The sequence below is a fragment of the Xiphophorus couchianus genome, unplaced genomic scaffold (assembly GCF_001444195.1).
Source record: "Xiphophorus couchianus unplaced genomic scaffold, X_couchianus-1.0 Scaffold1000102, whole genome shotgun sequence".
NCBI lineage: Eukaryota > Metazoa > Chordata > Actinopteri > Cyprinodontiformes > Poeciliidae > Xiphophorus > Xiphophorus couchianus.
Window position 1 is genome coordinate 1,111,233 of NW_020963015.1, and position 21,478 is coordinate 1,132,710.

The following is a 21,478-nucleotide window of genomic DNA, read 5'->3' on the forward strand; positions in this document are numbered from 1 at the left end:
AAAACGCCTGGTTGGACCTAGCCCCGCCTTTGAGGTGAAGCTCCTTCCCCACTCAACTCCTTCAGACTAGCCAGCAGCAATTAGCAAACAGCTGCTGAGCTCCTTATAGGAGCTGCTGCTCAGAGCAGCACTGGTAGAAACGTTAAAGGGTTAATAGAGGAGCCATGTTGGGACGACTTCCTGGAGGCGGAGCTTCAGAAAGAGACAGAGGCCCAATTTCAAGATATTAAATCAGAAAGTAAAAGTCATATTTGACATATATAGCATTTTTGTAACAATTGAAGGTAACAGAGTTACTTTATTAAGCTACAAAATGTCTCTGTCTCTGGAAACGCATGATGCTGGCCCGTTAAACTGGGTGAGCAGGTCCAGTCCAGACTGTGTTTAGCCAGAGCATCGTCTGCTAGCATCAGCGCTGAAGCTAATCAGCAGAACCCAAATCACCCATTTCTGTTTCTCTATTTACTATAAAATAAAACTACAACGTTAAGAACAGATCAGCATGTTGTCATGTTTTTTGTTTTTTACATGTTTCTACATCAAGCTGCTTCACCCTGCCGTTCTCTAACTGTCATCCAGGACCGCACAAACTCACGTTGAGGGCCGTGAACAGCCCCGGCCCCCCCTCTGGGCACCCTGGTTTGATTTAAGGTTTTCTTGCAGGAACCTGGAGACCAGATTCTGGGTCACAGGACGTGACATCACTTCCTGTTGGTGAGTTGAGCTGTTGCTGAAGGAGTCAGTTTCATTGGCCTCTGATCACCTTCCTGAAGGAGTGAAGAGGAAACGCCGCCCCCCTCCGGTCCACCTTAAGCCTCTTAAGGCGGTAAGCCTCCCGCAGCCTGCTGTTGTTGATTGTTTCTCCCTCATGGAAGAGGCCGGCTGCCCCGCGCCTCGTTGCCAGGACGACCCCACCACCTCGGAGGCCATGGACGAGCTTCTGCTGCCCGGCGGCGGCGGGGAGGAGGCCCGGTCCGACCCGGCGGGCCAGGTCAGGGCCTGGCTGAGGGCCCTCGTGGGCGGGGACTTCTGGAGGAACCTGAGGGGCTTCTGCCGGAGGAACGGGCTGCTGACGCTGTCGGTCATCGCCGTGGTTACCGGCTGCACGCTGGGCTTCATGCTGAGAGGAACCGAGCTGTCCACACAGGTACGGAATATCCAACTGGGCCGCAACCAGAACCTCTCTGGACCCAGTGAGTCTGACTGCAGCTCTGCTTGGCCCAAACAGTTCTGGTTCTGCTGCAGCTTTACTGGATACTACACCGATCAGAACCAGAAGACTGGTACATATCTGTCAAAATGAAAATTATTCACAAAATGTTTTTCACTTTGTAACTCGTTACTTTCCAAACGTCTACAGTACTGAATATTTAGTTTATAAAATCTAAAAATGATTCAGACCTGATTTGGCAGGATTTCCTGACCTCTAAACAAAAACATCCTGACCTTTAAATAAAAACATTCTGACCTCTAAACAAAAACATCCTGACCTTTAAACAAAAACATTCTGACCTTTAAACAAAAACATCCTGACCTCTAAACAACCCTTACATTAAGTCATGTTGGTTTCCGTAGCAACCAGGGAGACGTTCCTGGAAGGACTGAATACTTTAAACTTTTATGTCATCTGAGCCCAAATAGTCAGAAGAATTTTTTTCACTTCTCAATAAATAACTAAGTTGACCTTTGACCTCTGACCTGCGTACCGGCCCACTTAAAGCACAGCTTCAGCCTCAAACAGTAAGCTGACCCGGTTCAGAACCAAACAGGTTCCTGACGTTTCTGCTCCAGAACCAGCAGTCCAAATGAACAGGTCATCAGCAGGAACCTACAGAACAGGGTCAACTCCAGAACTTGGAAAGAAGTTCTGGAGCTGCTCCAATTAGAACCATTCCTTCTGACACTGACCCAAAAGTTCTGATGGAGTCCAGAACAGGAACCCCGTAGTTGTATTAGGAGGACCAGAACTTTAGCAGAACAGGAGGTTCTGGAGGCCTGAACTCGGGTCTGAGGACCGGACCAGAACTCTGGACCTGTTCTGATGTTGATCTGGTTCCTGCTTGGTTCTGTTGGACCTTCACCAGCAGAACTCTGGGTTTTGGGACTCCACAGGTCCGATCTGGTCAGAACCATCCAAGGGGTCAAAGGTTACCTGGTTGTCCATCGTCTCCATGGTTTCTGAGCTCTGGACGTTCTCCTGAAATTCTCTGATCAGCAGAACCAGAACCTGTACTGGACTGTGGACTAGAAGGTCAAAGGTCATTCTGTTGGATTTAACTGGGATGAGGGAACTGGATCCGTCCAGAATCTCCTGGTTGGATCCGGACCCATCTGGGTCCAGGGGACAGCTGGACCTCAGACCCGGATCGCCCTCACTTTCTGTTTTTGTTCTTCTAATTGGACCATCAGAACCGTTAGCGGTGGCGGCTAACAGGAAGCAGCTAGCGATGATGCTGAGTGCAGAAACCCGGGTCCATTCCTCATCTGGAGCAGGTTCTGACGGTTCTGGTGGGATGCTGGTTACCTGCTGGTTCTGTCAGGCCCGACCCGGTTCTGGTTGGATGTTTTGTTGATAAAATGACAGCAGGAGGATTAAAGGGGGATAAATGAATTACATCATTAGAAGAAACAAACTGCAGATCTGGGGCAGCGTTGGTCCTCTGAAGTACGGGGTTCCTCAGGGTCGATGTTGGCGCCTTGTATCTGCCGCCTCTGGGTTGCATCTTTAAAAAGCACAAAGTCTCTTTCTGCTGCTCTGCACATCCGTTCAGATCTTTCTGCCTCAACATGACCTCCAGTCTGCCGGGCTGATGTTCCAGGATCGTCTTCAGGATGTTCAGACATTTTCTGGACCCAAATAATAAAAACTGAGATTGTATGTTTGGTCAGAGCCGTCCTCTCCTGGACGTGACGCTGTGGTCGGTCCCCTGTCCTCCTGCTGTCGTCCATTTGTGAAAACTCTGGGTGTGATTGTTGATCCTGTGTTAGAGTTGATTAGCATGTTAGCGCTGCTATCAAGGCCAGTTTCTTCCAGCTGAGGATCTTTGCTAAGATCAAATCTGATCTTCCTCTGCCTGATTTTGATCCAATCATTCATCACGTTTAGATTATTTAACTCTTTGTACTCAGGGTTGGAGCAGAGCAAACAAAATGCTGCAGCTGGTCTGCTGACCAAAACCAGGAGGAGTGAATCTGTGGCCCCGGTTTTACAAACCCTTCTCTGGCTCCCTGCTGCTTTAGGATCAAATTTAAGGTCTTATTGATAGTTTTTAAGTGTTTTAGGTCCTCGGTACTGAAGTGAGCTCCAGCAGCCTGCAGCCCACCAGAACCCTGAGCTTTTACCGTCGGTTCATAAAGCCAGGATGGAAGCAGACAGAGAATCTGTGGATCGTCTCCCTCTGGCTGAAACTCGGCTAAAGAGAAAAGGAGGGAAAACTCCATAATCTTTGGTTTTTATTCACACTATTAGCTTTTGGAATCTGACAGTTTAATATTTGGCTTATTATTTTTACTAAATTTAATTTTATTTCTACTTTTCCATTTATCTACGATGTTTGTTGTGAAGCGCTTTGGTTGACTGAGGCTGGTGGAAATGTGCTACAGAAATAAACTTTGACTGAAGCTCTGCGGATCTGGTTTTGATCCGGTTTCAAAGTCATAAACAAGACAATTCGGTTTAACCTGGAGGTTCTGAAGGGTTAGGGTTCTGAAAACTCTGAAAATCTGACCCGGTTTCATCTGCATCGCTGTGATTTTTCTAGAATCAAGTTTTAAAAATGTTGCGTTCAGTTGCCCCCCGTTATTTTGACCACTCATCAAAATGAGCCGTAAGTTTAATTTTAGTTTGTGCCTCTGAAAGAGACAGTGTCACTAGGAGAGATAGATCTAGGTCACATAGATCAGAGCAGGAAGTCTATAACTGTTTCCTGCAGGGTCAGCTAGCTACTGTTAGCTTGAAGAACACTGTCGGGTAGGTCAATGAACTATTCATTTCTTCACTTCTTTAACTTCCTGTGAGGTTCTTCCTGTCCCTGTAAAGGTGAGTGACCTTCGACCTCTGCCAGGACAGGCTGCACCTGCCAACCGCTGAGCTTTAACAACACTCAGTCCAAATCCAGCATCAGTAATCTGTCCCTGTAAGAGGCAACTGTGTTTTAATTGTGGAGCATGTTTAGCACACAAGGCAAACATCAGCGCTACGCTAGCATGCAGGAATTAATATGAAAGAAGAAGAAATGGATCAGAACTGGATCCTCCTGCAGCAGGTCCAGATGAACACTTTACACCAGGTTGTTATGTTTTAATACAATAATTCGTTCAGTAAATCAAAAACAATCAGAGATTCAGGGAACATTTCCTCTAATCCTGGAAATCATCCAGCTGGTAGGAGAACCACTTTTCAACCGTCTGGAGGTCAGAGGTCAGAGGTCAGCCTGATCTCTAGCTTCCAGCTGTAATATGAAATGAAAAAATGAAGCTGTGCATTGACTCTAGATCTATGACTGTAGATCTATGACTCTAGTTCTTTGACCCTAGCTCTATGACTAGATCTATGACTGTAGATCTATGACTCTAGATCTATAATTCTAGATCTATGACTCTAGTTCTATGACCCTAGCTCTATGACTCTAGATCTATAACTCTAGATATATGACCCTAGATCTATAACTATAGATCTATAGCTATAGATCTATGACTCTAGATTGTTCCTCTTTAGGTCCAAACATACCAACTTCAGTTTCTGTTCAGCTGCAGAACGTTTCGTCTCATCCACATATTTATGTTTTGTCGGCATCTGTTCAGTGATTGAATGGGGTCAAAGGTCACCTGATGACATCATAATGTAGAGCTGTGTGTCATCTGCGTTGTCATGGTAACTGATCTTATTTCCTGTTAACCTGAGTCAGTGGGAGCATATAGATATTAAATAAGAGGGGTCCTAGGATTGAACCTTGGGGAACCCCACATATGACCCCTGACCTCTTTGATGATAAATTACCTATTGACACAAAGAAGTCCTATTGTTGAGGTTGGACTGGAACCAGTCCAGTACTGGACCGAAGTCGGACCCGCTCACTGACCATCAGAGCGAATCGTAGATGATTTATGAAGCATAACCTGAGCTGCTGGGATCACATAGATGTAAATAAATAGATTTGAGGAACCGCATATGATTTGTGTCTCCTTTCTAATTGTAGAAGCAGTCTGTCTTTGCGGTTGGTTAACATTCAGAGGTTGCATCATTGTAGGAAAGACTTCCACCGTGATGCATTCATGTACCGTCCGAAAGCCTGAACTTCTATCAACTACACTAAAACATTTTCCACAGGGTGTATATTTTCCATTTCAAAGCATTTTCTGTGATAATTAGATATTTGTTAGCTGAAAATGTGTTTTTATCTGCAGAAGAAGAGTGAAACATGATTCTGGTTTGTTTAATTCAGAGCTGATTAGAAGGTTTTACTTTGACTAGACCCATGAAACACTCTGTCTCCGTTTTGTCCTCAGGCCAAGATCTACTTCTCCTTCCCTGGAGAGCTGCTGATGAGGATGCTGAAGATGCTCATCCTTCCTCTCATCACGTCCAGGTAGGAGCGAGCAGAACCGGCTCAGCAATCTGACCCAATGTTTAAGAACGGTCCAGTTCTGGTTCTGATCCGACTGCAGGCGCTGATGCAGGAAGAACCAGAACCTTTAGGACCGGTAGAACCGGGAGCCCAAACAGCTGGCAGACGATCCGGGCTGCGATGACGAATCTGTCCTGACCTTTGACCCCATAACCCTCATCACCATCCCTCCACCTCCGTGCTCCACACACGCTTGGAGGTGTTTCTGCTGTTCTGTCTGTCATGAGAACAATGGACTTCAGATGCTCTGGGGATGACCTTTGACCCTTCCCAACGTTAGCATTAGAGGGGCTGAGGCTGCTCATCCTTTGCTTTGTGTTCTTCCTGTGCTGTAGCGTTAGCTTTTGATGGGCTAGTATTGGCACTGAATAGACTAACAGCTAGCATGCCTAGGCTACCACCAGTGACTTGTGTTTTTTCCTTTAAAAGAAACTTTAGAAAGACAAATGTTTGGATACAGTGTCAGAAATCAACATAAATCAGAAGCATTGTCAGTTTGTTCTGATAGTTTACTGTAATCAGCATAATGCATCTAAAAATGTCTGAAGGGCGACTCCACATACCTTTTCTGTACCTTCAACATCTTTAATCTGTCGTAGTTTAACTACTTCAGTGATCAGACTCTTCAAAGTTAGACTAGATTATTCCATATTAAATCAGAACATATAAAACAGATTGTGATTCATTAAACAGATTTTTGATTAGTGGAAACTCAATAGAGGTAATATTAGTGCATTCTTAAAGTTGGTCAGGTGACCAGCCTAGGCATGCTAGTTGTTAGCCTATCCAAGGCTAATGCTAGCCTATCTAAGCCTAATGCTAGTCTATCTATGGCTAACGCTAGCCTATCTAAGGCCAACGTTAGCCTAGCCGGTGCCAGTCTGTCCTTAATCAGATCAGTAGCTAGCTTCAGAGTGTCTATAGTCTCCTGTGTGGTAAGGACGTAGCCACCGCTAGGTAGACTGTAGCCTTCATTTTGGCACAAATATCGTTCTGTAATTTAAGGGCTGATTTGGTGCGGAAGCGTTCCTGAGGCTCCACAGGCTGCATGACGGTTGTGTCCTCCTGTCTGTCCTGCAGCTTGATGTCCGGCCTGTCGTCCATGGAGTCGAAAGCGTGCTGCAGGATGGGCGTCCTCACCGTCACCTACTACCTGTGGACCACCTTCATCGCCGTGGTGGTCGGCATCGTCCTCGTTCTCATCATCAAGCCCGGCACGGGGACGGAGATGGAGAGCAACCGTCTGGGCGGCGGACCTGTCATGACCTCGGCCGATGCCCTGCTCGACCTGATCAGGTGAGGGAGATCAAAGGTCATCTTCATTGTGTGGAGGAGGTGGCATACTTTGTCTGAGTGATTTGCTTTCGAAGCATTGGAGGCCAACCTGTGAAGTAGACCGTTGTTTACAGCTTAAAGTCTTAAATATGGTGGAATGTTTTGGTGTTCAGCCATCTTTACTCTGATGCCCTGGAATAAAAACCCATTTTGAAATGATCTAATCAGCAAACAGATGACATGGTGGCTAGTTTTAACTTTGTCTTGTTTGGGATGTAAAGAGACATTCGTCTCCCTTCTAATGTCCAACCAGTCAGTCACCAGTGTTGACGATGTAACCTAGCAACCTGCAGCTGCATGAATGAAGCTGAGCTGATCAGTTTTATCCAGAAATGATGAGTCCAACAAGGGTCAACAAACCGTAGCAGCGCTGCAGCTCTTCATTCCCTCAGAGCTCCGGCTCATGGCAGTATTTTTAGTAATCCTGCGGGATGAGAGGCAGATTAACTGAGTCACTGATCTCTGCCGCCGCACGTTTGCAGACCTGGTCTGACAGGAGCTGCACGCGCCGGTTCAACACTTCACCGTCATCCTGGTGACCTCTGACCTCTGAGCGTGCAGCAGCCTGCCGCCTGTTTTTGTTGTGCTGTAAGAACTTCCTGCAGTTCCAGAGAGCAGAGGAAGCTCCTGCAGTTGGTCAGGACTCTGTGGGACATGGCTGGCCTGCAGGGGGCAGCACACACTGAAGGGATCCAAGAGAGGACAGCCAGAGAACCCAGGGACAGAGCGACACACAAGGGTCAGAACCGAACCGTAGAACAGTGGAACAAGGTGTGTTCTGACGGGAACCTCTGGGTCCAACATTGATGTGGACAGGACTCTGACCAGCAGCACCAGTCTGGTTCCAGTAATTCATGGACGCCTCAGGAAATGTAGTCTCTGCTGGGCTAAGGAGACGAGGCGGGGAGTGGACACAGAGACAGATTATTGTCCCTCTCTGGCCGCCGTACTTATGTTTAACTTCAGGATGTTTGGTTCTGTGTAGTATTGAGTAAGAAAGGTAAAGAGCAGGAGAGCGAGCACACGGCCCAGTGGAGCCCCAACACTCATTGTGTCTGATGAAGGTTTTCTGTTTATTTGCTAGCTCTTCTCTCCTTCATCCACAGAAACATGGTTCCCTCCAACTTGATCGAAGCCACGTTCCAGCAGGTAAACCTCCTCACAGGTTTGAAGCTTGTCAGTTCTGCTCCGTTTCCTTCCTCTAAACACCTGATTCTGCTTCTGCAGTACAAAACGGACCTGATCCCCATCCTCAGAGTCTCAACCAAAACCATCCAGCCTAACTTTGTCTACGTTGTCCCCGACGACAACGACCCTAAAGGACGGACCGTTTACCTGGAGCTGACTCCGCCCCCAGACGTCATCTACAAGACGAGTCCCGGCAGCAGCCAGCAGATGAATGTCCTCGGCATCGTTATCTTCTCCGCCACCATGGGTGAGTATGGCAAGGCATTAGGGCCAAAATGCACAACCAGCAGTGGCAAGAGGCTACGCCCATTCTGAGCTACTGATCTGATTAATCATAGATCACCACCGGTAACTTAGCAACCAAAAGGAAAGTACTAGCTAACGTTAGCATTTAATAAGCTAGCGTTAGCCTTGGCGTATACTTTGGAGAGGTTAGCAACTAGCATGCCTAGGCTGGTCACTTTATTAGATATTTATTTTTTTGTTTTCAATAAACCTGCTTGACATATAATATCTGTAACGTGTTAGATGGACTGTAACTGATTTCAGCCTGGCAGTAATCAGATTACTAGCTGGATTCAGAATATAATCTGCTGCGCCACGTTTCCACCGCTGGGTGTGCAGTAGCCTGGATCTTTTTTCTGGGCTCTGACACAGACACACCCTGACGTTTCCTCCCTCAGATGGAAACAGTTTTCCAACTTTTCATCTGTTTTCTGAGAAATGTAGAAATTTTGAAGCTGAAGTTGCTCTGATGATTGACCTTCATCGTGTCCAGATCAGAAGCAGCAGAGATAACCAAATGTTTACAAAGCGGACCTGTTCCAGAGGAACTTCAGAGAGTAAATGCTGTTTGGCTGCTGTGCAGGTCTGCTGCTGGGCAGGATGGGAGAACGTGGCGCTCCGCTGGTCAACGTCTGTCAGTGCATCAATGAGTGTGTGATGAAGATCATCAACGCTGCTGTGTGGTGAGTCAAAGAGTCAACCCGGATCAGCGGGTCCAGGCTCTCTGAGCTTCTCCTTGGACTGAGTCTAGATGTAACCAGAACTTAACTCAGAAGCTGAACCTGATCTTTGGTTCTGTTGTTACCACGATTTGTTCCCTTTCTTTGTCTGAATCTGAAAGATTCCCAAGAATTTCAGCTCCAATAAAACAATTCTCGGTCTTCTGAGGTTGAGCTGATCTGGAAAGATGCAATCTGTGATGTCACAGACCCGTCCCTCTGCAGGACTCTGCCCTTTTTGGCTCCGCCTTCAGGACATCGCTGTCTCCTCAGGTACTTCCCGTTTGGGATCATCTTCTTGGTGGCGGGGAAGATCCTGGACATGCAGGACCCGAGCACGCTGGGGAAGAAGCTGGGCTGGTACGGCATCACCGTCCTCACCGGCCTCTTCGTCCACGGCCTCGTCCTCCTCCCTCTCTTCTACTTCCTCCTCACCAGGAAGAACCCGTTCAGCTACATCCGGGGACTTCTGCAGGCCATGGTCATCGCGCTGGCCACCTCCTCCAGGTCAGTGCCGCTCCAGCCTCCTGCTTCCTCCTGAGCTCTGATAGAAACGGAGTGAAACCTCCATGTTCCTCAGCTCTGCCACGCTGCCCATCACCATGAAGTGCCTGCTGGAGAACTGCCATGTCGACCGGCAGATCGCCCGCTTCGTCCTGCCAGTCGGAGCCACCATCAACATGGACGGCACGGCGCTGTACGAGGCTGTGGCGGCCATCTTTATCGCTCAAGTCAACGATTACGAGCTGGACCTCGGCCAGCTGGTCACCATCAGGTGAGGAGTCTCACCTGGCCTGAGCAGAAACAGTTTGCGTCTCCGTGCAGACGAGGCGATTCGCCCGTATGCAGACGATTCTCTCATTTGTTCCTCCAATAAGCAGCTGGACTCTGACCGTCTCCCTCGTCTTCCAGCATCACGGCCACAGCCGCCAGCATCGGAGCCGCCGGCATCCCTCAGGCCGGACTGGTTACCATGGTGATCGTCCTCACCTCTGTGGGCCTGCCGCCCGATGACATCACACTGATTGTGGCCATTGATTGGATCCTGTAAGTGCTGAATATCTGTAACTATCGTTCTGTCAAGCAGAGACGGTTTCTTGTGTTTTGAGTCTGACGGCGCCCCCTTCTGGACCCGCAGCGACAGGTTTCGCACCATGATCAACGTCCTGGGCGACGCCCTGGCCGCAGGCATCATCGCACACCTGTGCCGAAAAGATTTTCCTCTGAGTGAAACAGGAAAGGTAAAAAACATTTATTAGCATCAGTCAGGACACGTAAAGCAGGGACCAGAACTTTTTACTGACCGGGTCCAGTCCAACCGGGTCCAACCGGGTCCAACGGGTCCATCTGGGTCCATCCGGGTTCTGGTTGTTTTTGTTTCGGTCATTCGGACCTTTCGTTCAGCTGTTTCTGATGGTTTCCTTCTCCTTTCATGTCGTCTCTGGAAACACAATCTGCTGACTTCCTTCATTGGTTCAGACTGCAGCTTAAGCTCCGCCCCTTTCTCTGCAGGAAGGGGCGGAGCCGTTTATCCTCAGTCAGAGCACAGACTGATGCTGCAGACAAACTGAACTAGTCCTGTAGAGGAAACTTTGTGCTGGTCCAGATCACCAGGAAACTTCCTGCAGAGTTTAGAGGCTCCACAAAGTTTTAGTCAGAAAAACTAAAAAATCAGCAAAGATCAGACTTTCCTTCACGTGTTTCTGCACTCAGCTGAATTTATGGAAAACAGAGAAATCAGCAGGAATGTTGTTCCATCCTGACCTTCTGAGTTCTAACCGGTTCTGTTTCCCTGCAGCCGGTTCCGTCGTACGGAACCCAGAACCGCCACAGCAACTCCTACAGCATCAGCGTTCCCATGACGGAGATCCACTGCCACCGCGACCCGCCGGGCGACCCGCCGGGCCCCTGCCGGGCCCATACCGTCTACTACAACATCTGCCAGGTGTGATGGACCAGAACCGGGTCAGGCGGCGCTCCTCAGACCGCCGGGTCTGGGACCGGAGAAGAACCGGAGCCGGACTCTCCGTTCCGCTCTTCGACCGGCCGGTCCTACTGGAAGTGAGCTCCAGACGGGGTCAAAGGTCGCTCAGACCGAAATGATCCGCCTCATCCTGCTGGTTGGGGCAGGTTGTCTCTCCACTGGAACTGGGTCAGAACCTGACAGAATCCCTTCATGCAGACGGATCTTCTTTGTTTTTGTGGCTGAACAAAAAACAATGATCGACTCCGAAGCCGGGAGGATCTCCAGAACCGACCGGATCCAGAACCGAACGGGATCCAGAACCGGCCGGATCCCGGTTTGGGATTTAAACCTTGACCTTTGACATGCAAGGAGACTGGATCCAGAGTTCTGATTCGGATGCTTGTGTCAGCAGAACGGAGCGACCTGATTGGCTGGCGGTGCTGGCCCTGGTCAGGGGTCAAAGGTAATGAATAAGTCCAAGTGCTCTTCGTCGCGGCGCTCCTCTTCCTCGGCCGCCGTGCTTTAACTGCTCCTCTTGGTGATGTGAACGGAGAACTGAAGGATTCTGGGAATCTAACCGACGTTTCCGGCTCAGAGGTTCTGATTCTGTTCATGGGGACTCGGATCAGAACCAGAGGCGGTTCTTCGGTTCTCAGATGATTCAGCTCAGAGATTTTAATCTCATCGTATTTGAAGAGCGATTCGTTTCCAATGACTCTGACCCGCCTTAACGTGACCTCTGACCTCTACGTTCCTCTGCCAACTCTCAGCAGGCAGCCAGTTTGTGTCACATCTATGTTTTTATATCTGTGCTGGTTTTTATTGGATGGTTATGATGATGAAATGTTGTTTTTAAAGCCTTAACAGTTTAATTATTTCAGCACTAAACTTCAGTTTCTTTTTAAAGGTTTTTGTTTTTTATTCCTGACCATAAAGTTAATATTTGTGTTATTTTTCACATCCGTCTCTCGCCTGGAGGTGGGTTTTGTCTAGGACGTTTTGGTGTCAGAATATTGGTTCTGATGTTCAGATGCTCAGGTCTGAACTTTTCCATATTTCCTCCTGGTTTCTCTGACCAGCCAAATTAAACCTGAAATAAAAAGTTTTTTCTCTTCATTTGCTGATTTTCTACATCAAAATATTTTATTACAAAAATGTAACAATTTAATATATTTTCAGAACCAGAACTGCCCTGAGTGTTTATGGGGACACACCACACTTTTCAGATTTGAACCATGTATTATTTTTTGGTTGGTTTCTCTGATAAACTCCAGCAGAAGGCCACAAGTATTCATACATAAACCGTTTCCATGGCGATGGGCTCGTATAAAATACAGGATCAATGAGACACGAGGTTTCCCATCATGCATCCTGACTACACATACACACGCGCGCGTGCGCCGGTCGACCCTGAGGTCATGAATCCAATAAGGCGTGTGACGGCCGCCTCCCGCAGCAACATGCTGCCGCCGCAGGTGATCCTGCTGCTAATCCACCTCAGATTATAGCAGAACAGGTGGGATTAGAGAGGAAGCGGCCTGAAGAAGACCGGAACCCCGACAGGTCAAAGGTCACACTTTAAAGTCCTGAAGCTCTGAGATGAGAAGGAACCTCAGAACCTGGTTCTGTTTGGTTCTGCTGAGTCCAGCCTGCAGAGACGAAGCTGATCATCATCATCATTCCTCAGTGAAGTCAGCGAAGGCGGGAAACCAGAGCCTCTCCTTCCTCTCCTCTGCCCGGCGACCTTCACTGACCTTCTGCCTCCGTCGGACCCGGTGGATCCAGGCCACCTGCACTGCGGCCAGACCCATCATGCACACCTGCAGGAGAGAGCGGGAGGTCAGCGGGAGGTCAGCGGGAGGTCGCTCGGCGGCGGTGTCGGTACCTCCAGCAGCAGCAGACCGGCCGTCAGCCCGGCCACCAGCAGCAGGTTCTTCTGGGCCCACAGGACGATCCGCTGCAGGCAGCCGGCCGTGAAGATGTGCTGCCGGGCCGCCGCTTCCTGCTGCTGCTGCATGCCGTAACCACACATGGTGTTCAGCACCGTCTGCAGGGGCAGGAGCAGGTGCAGCACAAAGGTGCAGCACAAAGACAGAGATTTAGCAGTGAGTCTCTGTAACCTGCAGAATTCTTCTCAATCAGACAAATCTGTTTTTCCAAGATGCTCTTATTATAATCATTAAACACTTTAGATCTGAATGCAGTTCAACATTAAAACTCTTCCAGTCAGTTTGGGTCAGGATGAAGAAACATCAGGAAATGTTTTGGGTCAGAACTGCAGGAATAGATTTACATGTTTATAGATATTCATTACAAGAACAGTTCAGATTAAATTTATTGGTAAAATCTCTATGATTTAGCAAAACGTCATTACTGTCCATTAAGTCAGAGACAAATAAAATACCTTTCTCATACCAGTCAGTTTTAAAAATAGATTTTCTATTTACCAATATCGATCTATTATTGATTTGTTATTGATCTGTTATTCTACACTATGGATCCATGTGGGGTAAAAGTACGGGCAAATATTTTCCAAAAATGCAAAACTTGTTTGTGAAAATTAGACAGCAAAATATGAGTCTTGGTTGATTGTGATCAAAATCACATTTGAGCAGAAAATCCAGGCTTATTAAATAAAACTTTATGAAACCACGTCGACAAAAAGAGACAAATTTATTCTAAATCAGAGCCTCAACATCTAACGCTCCATTTCCTCCCTCATCATCATATTTCATACGTTCAGATCGTCTTAAATGGTGAGTTTTGTTCCTCCACATCTAAAGATTATTGAATATTGAATCTTAATATTATTGTCAGAGATAAAAACAGAATAAATAGATGAATTAATCTGGACTCTATTTCCACTTTGGATAGCAGTTTGTCCAAAAATATTCAGATCTCAGTGGTTCTCAAGTGGGGGTACACGTACCCCTGGGGGTACGTGGAGCTTTTCAAAATATCTTTAAAAAATCAGTTGGCTCCTCATAATAAGTCTTGGGAAAAATTATTTTGTAAAAAGTTCGATAAAATATAAATGTGTGTTCATGCACTGAATTTTATGTTCAGTATTTACAGGGTATTTACAGCACTGTACCTCTTTTTTATTCCAAAAATGTTTTGCCCGTGTCAGGGGGTACTTGACTAAAATTATATTTTTAAGGGGGTACATCACTGAAAAAAGTTTGAGAACCACTGCATCGACCAGCGGCTCCAAACATCGTCCAGTGTTTCCCTCTGATAGTTTTATTTTCAGATCAATATTCCAGATATTTTAATGGATGAGCAGAATTCATATTTATTAATACTGAGAGACCAGATGGGAAACATTAAAATGGATTTCAGAGTTATGTCTCCCAGAATTTTATCTCTTCGAAAATTGTTGTATTGTCAGCAGATTGATTTATCTTGAATTCCTTATCAAAAGTTTTAACACCATGCAAATTAGATTTTTTCATAATTAGTAAGTAAGCATTTGAGTTGTTAAAATAAATAATTGTGGTGAAATTGGTCGGTTCTGCCCGATTCCTCTTCGCAGAGAAACTGAGCTTCTTATTATATCGCTATAAAGTAAGCTGATTATATTACACAACTTCTCCCCAACGGCAAAATATTTTAAGGTTTTTATAATAAAGCAATGTTCCAACAAATCAAAGGCCTTAAAGAAATCCAGGAATAAAATAAAACTGTCGCTATCAATGAAACAATCAATCATGTCAAAAATCAGTCTAGTACGGTGGTGATATTTCTTCCCTTTGATTGGCATTCATTAATAATCATAATAATCCACTGCTTAAGCGATTAGCATAAACAAGAGCTAATGGTTTATAATCTGTACATCAGAGTGACGGGTCTCCAACTGTCCAGTGATAAAGGATCTTTGTTGCTTTGGGGATCAGAGAATCAGACGTTTCATGGTGGGAGAGATTATTGAGCCTCAAATGATATTTTGTGTAAATATTTCCAACAGAAAGCATAAATTCAGTGGCTGACCCGTCCAGGCCGTTTGTCTTCCATTCTTAAGTCGTCTTCCAAAAGGTTTTAAAATCAGGATTCATTTTTTCAACGGATTCCTGAAGTTCACCAGAAAGGCCTCAGAATACTGAGAACAATAAAGATTTCTATAGAAATGTCTAATTGCTACATGTATTAAATCCAGGTCTTCAGTGATGCTACCATTAATAATTAGTTTCTGAATCTTCTTTTTGGACTGTCTCTCTCTCCGTCCTGGAGCCAATGAAAGCCCCGTTTGATTTATCTAGAACAACTGGATCTAGTTGAGATGTGAACCCATCAGGCTGATTCAGCTCTTCAGACGATAAAACTGATTTTGAACTTAGAGATTTAATAAGTTGGGATTGTTTCCGTCTCCTCAGCTTTGAAGCAAGTTTGCCTCTTTATTGCTGCTGTCCGAACATTAAATTTAAACCACTCCCACTTATTGATCCATTACTGAAACATGAGGTTCAGGACTTGTGGACAGTCAACCGTTCACGGCCAGCAGGGGGCGCAGCTGCTGCTACTTACAGGGCATAGAAGTTTATTTAGCTTTGTTCCTACTGAATAAAGTTATATACTCGCCGATTTGGCGGCTGGACGACACCAGCTCATCGGTTACATCCCCGGTTTTTAACATAGAACAACATAAATGTGCCACGTTAGCTTTCGATGCGGAGCAGCATCAGTTTCTCTCCATGTTTTAGACCGAGCATGAAGGAAAACTCCTATTAGCCACTGTGCTAGCCTTCTTTATGCCTGCACGTAAAGCCCACTACCGCCACCTCCTGGACATGAAGTTATCACGTTTAAGCAAGATACGGAACTATCACGTTCATACAATTGATCACGTTATAACGTGATAACGCTCGAAATGTTTCCCTCCGTGACACCAATATGCTTCCGTAGAGTTTTACTTCCTACATGTTGCCGTTTTATTTTGGTTTTCCGTCCAGGTTTGGACTCTGAGGCTTAAGAAACAACCAAAACCTGCCCGGCGTTTCTGAGGGAACCGTGAGCGGAGCCGGTCTTCTGTGAAATTCTGCCCCCCTGTGAAATTCTGCCCCCCTGTGAAATTCTGCCCCTCTGTGAAATTCTGCCCCCCTGTGTCAGGAGCGCGCTGCAGCCAGAGAGGCGGTCTGCCCGTTTCCACGGCGCTTCTGATCGATTTGTCGGTAAAACAACTCATATAATCATGTCGAGGTTGTAACGTTGACATGATTATGTCAAAATGGTCAAATAAATAAATAAACTAGGTCTTCTTACACCGTTTGTGTTGGTTTTTAATCACCAAGAGAATCGGTCTGGTTCCAACTTTTGTCACTTAAGCCTGACAATTAAAAGTCACCAAACAGGTTTCCTAGTTTATTTACTTATTTGACCATTTTGACATAATCATGTCAACGTTACAACCTCGACATGATTTTATGAGTTGTTTTACCGACAAATCGATCAGAAGCGCCGTGGAAACGGGCAGACCGCCTCTCTGGCTGCAGCGCGCTCCTGACACAGGGGGGCAGAATTTCACTCAAGACCGGGTCCAGTCGGTCTGACCTGGTTCTGCAGGTGGATGCAGCAGGAGAAGGGAACACCGCAGACTTCCAGGCTGGGGTTGCTCTCAGAACACTCGAAGTAGACGTTCCGGGACCAGTCCTTGTAGTTTTCCACGCCGCAGCACTGGAACTGGAACACAGCAGTTCTCCGTTAAATCCACGCCGCACGTTGAGCTGCTTTGGTCGTCCAGCTCACCTTCTTCTGCACAAAGTCGATGGCGTTCTCCAGGTCCTGATCCTCCCTGTAGCGGACGACGCCCTTCATCATCAGCGTCTCCGTCCTCTCCATCACCTGCACAGCATCAGAGTTCACACCGGATCTCAACGTTCTGCGTTCTGCTGCTGGTGTTCTGTTACCAAGTCGGTAAAAACGTAAGTCACAGCTCCAGCAGCGACCTGCAGGACCAGAACCACAGCCAGGATGGACAGGAACTGCAGGAGGAAGCAGAGAGGAAGACACGTCAACAGGAAACAAACAGGAAACCAACAGGAAACAAACAGGAAATCAACAGGAAACAAACAGGAAACCAACTAATAGCAACGTTCCGCCAGGTGGCGCTCTCATGCTGCTCTCACTAACTCCTAGTTTCCAGTTCTGCTAATACTCTATTAGCAAAGCTAATTTTTTATTTTAAATTTTACTCTTTTTGCTAACTGTGTCTAGCGAACTAAATGAATTTTTCCGGGTAAGTTCTAAAGCAGATGTTTAGTAAACGTTCATTTGATCTGTGTTTTAACATCTGTGTTGAAGTTTTGATTATCAACTGAATTCTTAGACATTTTTAACCATATTTAAGGGGCGTGTAGAATATGTAAATTATAATATCAAAAATTAAATTGGTGCTCAAGAGTGTGAGTCAGATATAATTTAAACTTAAGTTGGAGCTTTAGCATTAGCTTCCCCTAAATACCGTTCAGGTATATTGCTTTAGCTTTAGCATTAGCTTCAGCTTGAAGCTGGGTCCATATAGTCTTTTAGCATTAGCTTCCCCTAAATAATGTGTTGCATTTTGTGTTAGCATTAGTGAAACTAATGTTTATGACTAATGCTTTGGATTAGCACAGCTAACGTTTTAGCTGCTTTTCCATTTGTAGAAGGAGCTACAGAAAGATTTTGGCGATTCTCAGACATTCAGGTCAGCTGAAGGTTTTCATTCCTCAGAATAATTTTTGATAAAAATTCCTTCAGAACAAAGACTAAGAGTCAAACCCAGACTTGTTCTGTTGTCAACACAGAGACTCCAACTGGATTCTGAAGGTTTTCTCTGCTGACTCCCCGTCGCTCTGGATAAAACGATAAATAATTACAATCAAGACGATTAAATACCGTCTTCAGCAGGCAGGTGGCGTTCCGCAGCGCTCCGAAACATCCCAGGAAGGTGATGAGGAACATCAACAATCCAACGACAATCAGCAGCAGCGCTGGATCCACGGTCAGAGTGTCGACTACATCTACACACACACACACACACACACACACACACACACACACACACACACAGTAGGTGTTTGCATGGACTTCCATTTATTTTTGTTGGTTCCCATGGAGACGGAAACCTCAGCAGGTAATTGGCCGACTGTTTCACCATCAGCAGGAAAAGTTGAAACTTGTCTGGATCGTTTCCTGGTTTCATCTTCAGGAATGTGATCAGCAGAATTTCCTGGAAACGGACCCGGATGTTTCAGGGACGCTTTTCAAACCAGAAACCGTTGCTATGGAAACAGGACACAAACCCTGTAACGGGTTTAACTCTGTGCTGCTGCAGCATCCCTTCCTGAAACCTCCAGAAGTCTGAACCCGGTTCTAACTAGGTCGTGTTGTGAACAGAACCAGGAAACCAGCTGCTGCTGGGACGACCTTCACTGACCTTTCTCCTTGGCGACCTTGGCGTAGATCCCGACGGCGATCAGGACGGCACTGACAACCTGCAGGGTCACACAGAGAGGTTCTGGTCAGGAACTGGACCTCAGAATTCTGCTGGTTCAGACACACAATTCTGGACTGGACCGACTGGTTCTGGTTGGCAGATGAAAACTTCACAGGTCAAAGTTCAGCTTTAACTACTAAACAGCCACCAGGAGGAGAGAGCGGCTGCACCGCGTTCCGCGGGAAAACATTCAACTTGGTTCTGAAGCGCAGTCTGAAGGTTCTGGAGGTTCTGTTTTACTGGACCAGAACAAATCAAACCTCCAGCGGCTGTTCTCCCGTTAATCCATCAGTTTGTGACCTAGAACTTTCAGTCCTCTGACCGGCCGTCACGAGTTCTGGTCCCGACCCGGTGACCTTTACCACATCTCTCTCCATCCTGACTTCCTGTCGCCTCACTGACATACAGGAAAAACAAAACAACTTCCTCCTTCCAGCTGACATCTGGACCGGACCGGACCGGCTCGGACTTACCCAGAAACAGTAGCAGAAGAAGAACAAGGTGTACTTGACGCCGCGGTATCCTCTCATGGTTTCTGTCAGGAACATGCTGCTGGTTCCTGATCGGCAGCGAGGCTTGTGTCGACCTGCTGCGGCATTGCAGCTGCAGCATTCCAGCTGCAGCATTCCAGCTGCTCCTCCTCCTCCTTCACACCTCACACCTGCTCAGCCAGCCAGCACAGCGCCCCCGGCAGGCTGCATGTGGAGCAGCAGCTTAGTGTGTTTTTAAAACGTTCCGTTTTTTAGAACCTTAGGTGGGCAGAGAACCCAAAAATTAAACTAACGTAAAAAAGTATAGCAACATTTATATTTTTCAAAACGTTACTAAACTAAATGTAATTCAGTACATTTGTAATTCAATCCTCGCTGGCCTGCCTGCTGAGCTGGACCCTCTCCAATTTGCCTACAAAGCAAAGAGGTCCACAGAGGACGCTGTATCCACAGCACTTCATGCTGCCCTGACCCACTTAGAGAAGCAGGGGAGCTACGTCAGAATGCTCTTTGTGGACTTCAGCTCAGCATTTAATACTATACTTCCCCAACGTCTGGTGTCCAAGCTAGCAAACCTTGGGCTCCCATCAGCCACCTGCAGTTGGATCCTGGACTTCCTAACAGGTCGCTCCCAGAGGGTCAGACTGGGCCCCCACACCTCCACTGCTCTGAGCCTGAACACCGGGTCGCCACAGGGTTGCGTGCTCAGCCCACTTCTCTACACCCTCTACACTCATGACTGTGTCTCCAACCACCTCAGCAACAAGATCATAAAGTTTGCAGATGACACGACTGTTGTTGGTCTCATCTCAGGCGGGAAGGGGGAGCTGGAGTACAGGGATGAGGTGCAGCGGCTGTCAGAGTGGTGCAAAGTCAAGAACCTGCTCCTCAACACCTCCAAAACAAAGGAGCTGGTGATCGACTTCAGGAAGAACAAAACAGACATCCAGCCTCTCACCATCAGTGGGACCTGTGTGGAGAGGGTCCCAGTGTTCAGGTTTCTGGGCATGGAGTTGGAGGACAAGCTAACCTGGAGCACCAACACCAAGGAGCTGTTGAAGAAGGCACAGCAGAGACTGTACTTTCTGAGAATACTCAAGAAGAACTGTCTCCCCTCAGACCTGCTGCAGGCCTTCTATCACTGCTCCATAGAGAATGTGCTCATGTATGGTCTGTGTGTCTGGTACGGCAGCAGCACATCCGCGGACAAGAAGGCGCTCCAGAGGGTTGTTAGGGCAGCAGAGAGAACCATAGGCTGCCCCCTCCCCACTATGGAACAGATTTACACTTCCAGGCTCCACAAGAAAGTTTTGGACATTTTAAATGACTCTTCACACCCTGGCCATGGTCTCTTCCAGCTGCTGCCATCAGGCAAGAGATACAGAGCAATAAAAACCAGGACAAATCGCCTAAAAAACCGTTTTTACCCGATGGCAATCATGGCACTAAATTCAAAGGCATAAGAACTTCTGCTCTTGACACCACTGTGTTAAAAATGTCAATTCTGTTGCGACACCTCCAGGCGCTGCAACCATCTTCTGATGTCTATTTATTTCTCATTTTGTACTATTTATTTCTTTATCTTTGTATATTATGTATATACACATAACCTGCATCTTAACTCGAGTCGAGCAAATCTCAATCTGTAATCTGTTGATGACAATGATAATAAATCTTATCTTATCTTAAAAGTAATTAGTTGCTACCCGGCTCAGAACCTGTCCAGGTTTGTGTTGCCTCGGATGAAAAAGCTCAGCTTCAATATAAACAGTCAGGAGCAGCAATAAACCTGGCAACCTGACGGACAGAAAACTAGAGAACAAACAGTTCTGTCAGAACCAACCGGATCCAGCCTGGTCTGACGTCATATATGACGTACCGCAGAACCTCTGACTTTCTGTTCCACCAATCAGTTCTCTAATAAATGACCAGGAACATCTCAGGTAGTGACTTCCTCCATGGAACCATATCGCCCCCTGCTGTTTTCTCCAGATGCTCCGATCAGATCAAATAATCAATTTCAAGCTCAAATTGACTTAAGCTGCGTGGCAGCGGATTAAACACTAAATCCCAGCTTCACTGTGACATAGTTTGGATTATAAATAATGTTTAGTGATGACCGCAGTGAGATTCAGATGCTGCTGGCGAGGCGGGCTCCCTCTGCTGGCCAGGGAAGATTCTACATGCTGCATATAATTTACCGCAGCTGACATCTAGAACAAATAATAAATTATTTAAGGATAGATCTAAATGATAATTAAAATATAGAAATATTATTTATATAATGTAAAAAAGAAATAGCAGATTTCGGTTCTCAAAATAATGAAGAAAATAAATCACAACAATACATTTGAGCAGAAGAAATACATTTCTAATACTTACAGTAAGTAATG

At 46.5% G+C, this 21,478-nt stretch overlaps 2 protein-coding genes and 2 long non-coding RNA genes across 5 annotated transcripts; 2 read left to right on the plus strand and 2 right to left on the minus strand.

The window, feature by feature from the left end:
- The first annotated feature begins 164 nt into the window (after positions 1 to 164).
- slc1a8a (solute carrier family 1 member 8a) lies at positions 165 to 12,236 on the plus strand. Its single transcript, XM_028011888.1, has 11 exons — positions 165 to 1,147; positions 5,509 to 5,588; positions 6,708 to 6,923; positions 8,069 to 8,111; positions 8,190 to 8,397; positions 9,019 to 9,118; positions 9,428 to 9,661; positions 9,735 to 9,929; positions 10,067 to 10,201; positions 10,293 to 10,395; positions 10,953 to 12,236. Exons 1-11 carry the CDS (start codon positions 869 to 871, stop codon positions 11,103 to 11,105), a joined length of 1,746 nt encoding a protein of 581 aa, XP_027867689.1. The 5' UTR covers positions 165 to 868; the 3' UTR covers positions 11,106 to 12,236.
- On the minus strand, positions 4,123 to 4,635 carry LOC114141444 (uncharacterized). Its single transcript, XR_003594839.1, has 2 exons — positions 4,558 to 4,635; positions 4,123 to 4,502 (listed from the first exon to the last, which is right to left on the minus strand). It is a non-coding gene; the product is annotated as an uncharacterized LOC114141444 (long non-coding RNA).
- Positions 12,237 to 12,339: 103 nt separating the features above from the next.
- LOC114141411 (tetraspanin-33) lies at positions 12,340 to 19,689 on the minus strand. 2 transcript variants are annotated; one of them, XM_028011956.1, is made up of 8 exons: positions 19,068 to 19,689; positions 18,535 to 18,592; positions 17,994 to 18,118; positions 17,063 to 17,098; positions 16,863 to 16,958; positions 16,668 to 16,796; positions 13,006 to 13,167; positions 12,340 to 12,940 (listed from the first exon to the last, which is right to left on the minus strand). In XM_028011956.1, the coding sequence occupies exons 1-8, from the start codon at positions 19,218 to 19,220 to the stop codon at positions 12,797 to 12,799; spliced, it is 903 nt and encodes a 300-aa protein (XP_027867757.1). In that variant the 5' UTR covers positions 19,221 to 19,689; the 3' UTR covers positions 12,340 to 12,796. The 2 variants fall into 2 exon arrangements, with proteins under 2 accessions (XP_027867757.1, XP_027867756.1); XM_028011955.1 differs by having other exon boundaries at positions 17,024 to 17,098; positions 19,068 to 19,688.
- Positions 13,174 to 14,922, plus strand: LOC114141439 (uncharacterized). Its single transcript, XR_003594835.1, has 2 exons — positions 13,174 to 14,022; positions 14,308 to 14,922. It is a non-coding gene; the product is annotated as an uncharacterized LOC114141439 (long non-coding RNA).
- Positions 19,690 to 21,478: the final 1,789 nt, after the last annotated feature.